General features: G+C 34.8%; 1 protein-coding gene across 1 annotated transcript; it reads left to right on the top strand.

Moving 5' to 3' along the window:
• The first annotated feature begins 209 nt into the window (after nucleotides 1-209).
• LOC140984681 (uncharacterized) lies at nucleotides 210-4,323 on the top strand. Its single transcript, XM_073452227.1, has 6 exons — nucleotides 210-362; nucleotides 470-494; nucleotides 602-682; nucleotides 1,478-1,664; nucleotides 3,052-3,319; nucleotides 3,882-4,323. Exons 1-6 carry the CDS (start codon nucleotides 306-308, stop codon nucleotides 4,086-4,088), a joined length of 825 nt encoding a protein of 274 aa, XP_073308328.1. The 5' UTR covers nucleotides 210-305; the 3' UTR covers nucleotides 4,089-4,323.
• Nucleotides 4,324-6,000: the final 1,677 nt, after the last annotated feature.

The following is a 6,000-nucleotide window of genomic DNA, read 5'->3' as shown; positions in this document are numbered from 1 at the left end:
TATAACATATTTGACAGGTAGAACCCCTTAACCTCCGATAAAGGTCGGGGTACCTTTGAATTTAGGTTCAAGCTTTAAACAGATCGAAATGGTATCGGGTCCTTTAAATTTGTAACGGGTCGGGTTTATGGTGTTAGTTAACCCGACCCATTCCCTCCCGTTTTAACGAAACTAGCTCAAAATATAAAATCCTTGTATATATAATATATACACGCAAAAATTGCGAAGCATATCATCAGCTCGTTATTTCACGAGCGACGTTTTGCAATTACAATACGGTTGTGGATCACTCCGGAGTGAAGAAGATGATGTCCGGCAACTACACGTCCATTCACAATCAAAACCTCACCGGATCTGTTCCGGTCGGTAATTACTTCTTTTACCTCATATATCAATTTTTTTTCCTGATTTACTGTTATTTTGTATTATTAATCGATTAATTGATTTCGGAGGAGGTGATGTTTTGCAGGCAGTTGCCGATCCAGCTGTTATTGGTATAATTTTTATCATTTTTGAACATGTAGCTCGTATGATTGCTGTCGACCGCGGTTTCAATTTACTTTGCAGTTAATATGTTTTTTTCCAATTATATTGTTTCCAGAATCGAATCTCCAGACATTTCCGCCCGTAGTTCCTCAGGGGAAGATATCTGGCGCCTCACGACCCCCTCGTGACGCTGACGGTATATTTCTTCTTTAATCATTTTTTGTGTTGGCAAGGTGGGTTTATTGATTTGAGATGTGATCAGTGTGGCGTTTTTTTCTGCGCATTGAAAGAGTACAACAACCCTGGTCATAAAGAGCTATACTAGATGTGAATGTTAAGTTCATTGGATGAATCTATTTTGCGAACTTCTTATATTGTTTGTCATTAAAAGTTGAAGTGCATGTCTTTAGGAGTTGATCACAAAACAGCAGTCACGATCCGAAAGAATATATGAGTCAGGAATACTTTTCTGAGGTAATATTTCTAGTGTTGTGTAGTCTCGTGGGTAAGGCAATGGGTTTCAGTTACGGGGTGGGTAGTTATTCTGTTGGTTTGTAGCAGAGACGGCTCAAGTTGTGAGTTATCTCACGACTCTCACCTGAATCATGGTTGGCTACGGCAAATAGTACTAAGGTTTGCTAATTGATTGGATTTTGGGTACTTTTTAATAGGGTTGGATTCACGGGTCACATCTTGAGGCACCTGGATCATAGTTGGCCAGGGTTAAATGTAGTAAGGTTTTCTATTTGGATTGAGTTTTAGTTATTTTTAAGCAGGTTTTATTTTGCTGAGCCGCACATATTGAGTTTGATAGTTTTCTTTTATAACCGTGAAAGGTGAATGGGTGATTATCTTAGTATTCCTCGAAGCTGTTTCTCATTTCTTGTCATATTGGTTTCACTATATTTCTTCTTATTTTTCTTGTCTTGCTTTCATGGTGATATCATTTTCTTCTCTGAATATCAAATTGTAATTACCATTGTTTATACAGATACATTTACCAAATCTGCATCTGGTTCTGATGAGCCCCAGCAAACTTCTTGGTTTCAATCTTTCACAATTGCTGCATATAGGCCTTATTTTGATGTTGACACATCTGATGTTCTAGAAAGGATGAAATATTCTCTATTTCCTTTCAGTGGAAGCTTCAATGAGAAAACTGCCAACCAACCAGATTTGTAAGTTTAACTACTATTTTTTAATGTCTAGGAATCAGAAGTGGTTTGGGCTTGAATACTTGCAAAGTTTTCGATTCTAGAGAAAGAAAATTGTTATCGAACTTATTCCAATGTATATATTATAGTCATTTAATCTAGTATTCACTTCTATGTTGGGGCTCACTGTTTGCATGATTGAATGCTACTCTAGTGCATCAACCAAAAAAACACAATCGTCAGCTTGAGGCAAATCTGCACCTTCAGTGGCATCTCTGTTATTCTATATGCATGACGGTATAACCTCATAATAACCTCAACCCAAAAAAACACAATCCTTAGCTTGAGGCAAATCTGCACCTCAAGTGACATCTCTGTTATTCTACATGCATGACAGTTTAACCTCATAATAATCTTTCTCGCTCTCACTGCTCTGGGCAAGGAGCGATTTGAACCCCCGACACAGTGGTTCGTAGTCACGTGCTCTAATCCTCTAAGCTACAGGCCAACGGATAATCCACCGATAGAGAGTGCCATTTATCATGGTCTTTGATCAACAAAAGAAACATTAAGCAAGGCATTAATATTTCAATTTGGTTCATTTGATTAAAATATTGAGTTTCTACTATATATGCATTTCTTTGTTTGTTTGTTGTGCTTCTGGGTTGCAATGTAACTGATTTTTGTTCTTGTATGTTTCCTCGTCCAGTACCTTTAGTGGAAATTCATATCCTGTATCACCCATGCTAATGAATTTAATTATTTTAGATTGCTTCATTATATCAACCGTTGTTGTTAGCTCCTGGAGGCTTAGTGCACTTTTGTCTTTGTTTTTACTTTTTACTGTTTACCCTTTTTAACATGTTTAGGTAATTATGATGAGTGTGAGTTGGAAAATACAATCCATATATCCCTTACACCTATCAAAAGATTGTGACCCTAGAAATGTTTGGTGGCTTAAATATCCTTGGCTGTACATATTAATTTGGCCTGTTTTTCATTCTCGTGTGAGGCTACTGAGCGCATAGATGACTTGATGAGTGTGTATTTAACAGAAGGGTGCCAATTTTGTATAACTGTACTGAAAATTTGAGTATATATTTGATACCTAGCAGATACAAAATAGTTAGTCTATAACAGAAAATGACATTGACCATAAAATTGATCGCGATGCAAGCTTAGCATATTTTCGATCACCGTGTTTGATTTGTTTTGAATTTTGAATTTTTTACATCTTATTTAATTCATATAAGCTGGCAAGCTGGATTATTCTTTTCCTTATTTTTATTCGCACCCTAATTGCAAATTACATCAATAATTTTTTTTAACAAGCAGTGTATAAAACATGTTTTATTTGTTAATTTTTTTGCTTTCAAATTAAGCGTCATTATGAATCTGTCATGATGTTCAGGTATGGACCTTTCTGGATCTGCACTACCTTAATATTTGTCGCGGCTTCCATTGGTACATTTGTTACCTATTTAGCACACAAACTGCAAAAAAAGGAATGGGATTATGATATTAACCTGGTTACATGGTCTGCGGGTTTGTTCTATGGCTATGTTATTATAGTGCCTCTACTCTTGTATATAGTCCTCAAATACTTCTCAGCGCCATCTGGTTTCGCGCAGCTGCTGTGTCTGTACGGCTACTCTCTGTTTGTCTTCATTCCTGCTTTGGTAAACTTAAAATTACAGTTTTTTTCTCATGGTTTTAACGCTTTTGTGCTCTCTCAATGTATGATCTTTCTTGTGCATTATGATTTACCTCCATGCACCTATGTTGCTGTTCTGGAGTTAAAAGGTTTTGAGTTCTTCAAACTATTTATGTATGTAATTTTTTGGTATAGTCTAAATATTTGAGCAATTCACATTACATATTTGACACTTTTTTGCCTGGTCATTTCAATTCCTGTTTCATGATCAGTTGTCTGTAAATCATCTGTTCAATGGTTTCCAAGGTTCCCAAAAATCCATCACGTTGACCGCCTGAAGTACTTCTCGCGACTCCTTCAAAGTATTTCTTGATCTGCAAGAAAATTCATTTGGCAGTTAGATGGAAAATATTGTTCTTAATCCCATCAAAAGCCCTGAGTTTTGAATTTTATTAAAAATTGAATACTGTGCTGAGATTAATCTAGTTTTCATGCTAATGTAATAACTCAACCTGCTTTTGTTTCAATTTCTTTTTCATGTTTGCATGATCTGATATGTTCTAATTCTTCTAGTTTGTTCAATGCAGTGTTTATCTGTTGTTCCATATGAAATCTTCAGATGGGTGGTTGCTGGTGTAGCGGGTTTAATGTCTGCTACCTTTGTTGCTATTAACCTCAGAAACCACATCAAGTCTGCAGGTGAAAGCTGGGTTTTGATTGTAGCTGCCATATTCTTGTTGCAGCTAGCTCTTGCTTTGGTCCTTAAGTTCTACTTGTTCAACATCTCCATATAGCGACGAGCAATTGTAGCCATTGGTGGTATCAATGAGGTACTCATCTGCAATGATCATGATCCTTTTTTGAATCAAATATATATAGCTTCATCATGTCACGAAAACCATCTGTATTCATTCTGTTTTTATGATTTCTGTCATTTATAATTGTAAAATGGGTATTTTTTTCTACGACATTTGAATATGGAGAGGTCTGATACGAGCATCGAATTTAATCTAGTATGTTTTTGGTTCAGATGTAGAATTTGTAGTATTTTTTATATCTTTACCTCTCATCAACGATCATAAATCCTATTTAAGACTTTAATTCAGACTATGTTGATGAGCATGGAAAGAATCACGCAAGTATTTCTCATTCCAACATCAAGTATTGAATGAAATCTTACCTTTTCCTGCATGTACTTTGAGACTGGTGGGTTTGCGCTTTGCACCCTAATTTTTCAAGGGTGAAGCATGACCAAAAGTAGAACTTTATGATGCATTGTGATGACCTTAATTCAAGTGTAAATTTACCAATGATTCGGAAAATAGTATTTAATTTTTAAAAAATCTGTTTTTTTCCATATCGTCTATTCCAATAATTTTTATGCTGAGTTATGCTAATAAAATTTAAATTTTCGACATTGTCGCTCATTTATTTTGTTGTTGTTGTTATTATCAAGAATAACAAATTAAATTTGTAAATACAGTCAAATCCAATTCCGAATTAATTGTCTACCTTCGCAAAACATCCATTAGCCATAATAAGCCCTCGATCAAACTCGGAACAAAAATCCGAAATTGTTTAAAGTTGATCCTAACAGTCGAACCTTCAATGTCGAGCCCCTGCAATGGACAAGCCACATTCGAACACAAAGGAACGTGAGAATGTTGGGCACTGCAAATAAATCAAACAAGTTTTGAAGACTATTTCCTCACAAAAGTCAACAAATTAGTATTAGTTTTGTAAATATTTTTAGTTGTTTACAAATACATGTAGTTGTCAATTTCAACACTACAAGAATAATCAGTTTTGATTACTTCACAGAAAATGATCTAATTTTTCCACAAAAAGAATTTATTTGTGATTTTGTAATTACTACTGAACAACAATTGTAATTATTTGCCCAAAATTTGAAAATTTATGTGGAATAAAATTTGATCATTCATGTTACAATGACCAACACGGATTGTTTGAAAATAATTACATCACTACAACACTTTGACTTAAATTAGTATCAAAATATTTGTCAACAATGAGTCAGTGCTCCCACATCCAAAGTAGAAAGTTTTGCCGATCTCTTTTGGTCCAATGAAGAAAATTAGAGTTTTTAAACGGGACAAAAAGATTTGTTATTTATGATAAACTTGTATGAATTTCAAAAATTTTATTTATTTTAAAAATTATTCAACAGCTTTCTCCAGACAACATTTTTGCCATGGTTACCAGAGTCACATAGAAGAAAAGGATCTCAATTTCGTCGGTCTGTATAGCTGCACCCACAATGAAACTGAGTGGAATTGGGTAGCATGATCATTCATTGGCAGCACAACCAGTTTGTGCCAACAAAGTTCTACAAGTGTTACACTGGTAAATAAAGGATAAAGATATTTTGGTAACTTATAAATCATAAAAATTTTAAAATATGCAAACAAAACAAGCATATGTGATCGTAGCATGAAAAGTCACAGCTTCACTCTTCACCAAACTTACAAGATGAAACAGAAAATAAGCAGCAAAACCTCATAAGATGTTTCTTTCTTCTTGTCACCATTAGTAACATCAACATTACTGCAAACTGCATATGTTTACCTCTCCGTAATTTTTTGTTTAGCATGCATCTACTCTGACCGTTAGAAAAATAAATGAAAACAAATATCAGCAAGATATTGCATCAACAAATGACATACATTCGTTAAGCTGTCATCCTTG

This window comes from Primulina huaijiensis, chromosome 9 (genome assembly GCF_012295235.1).
Source record: "Primulina huaijiensis isolate GDHJ02 chromosome 9, ASM1229523v2, whole genome shotgun sequence".
NCBI lineage: Eukaryota > Viridiplantae > Streptophyta > Magnoliopsida > Lamiales > Gesneriaceae > Primulina > Primulina huaijiensis.
This window is presented reverse-complemented; position numbering and strand designations above follow the sequence as displayed.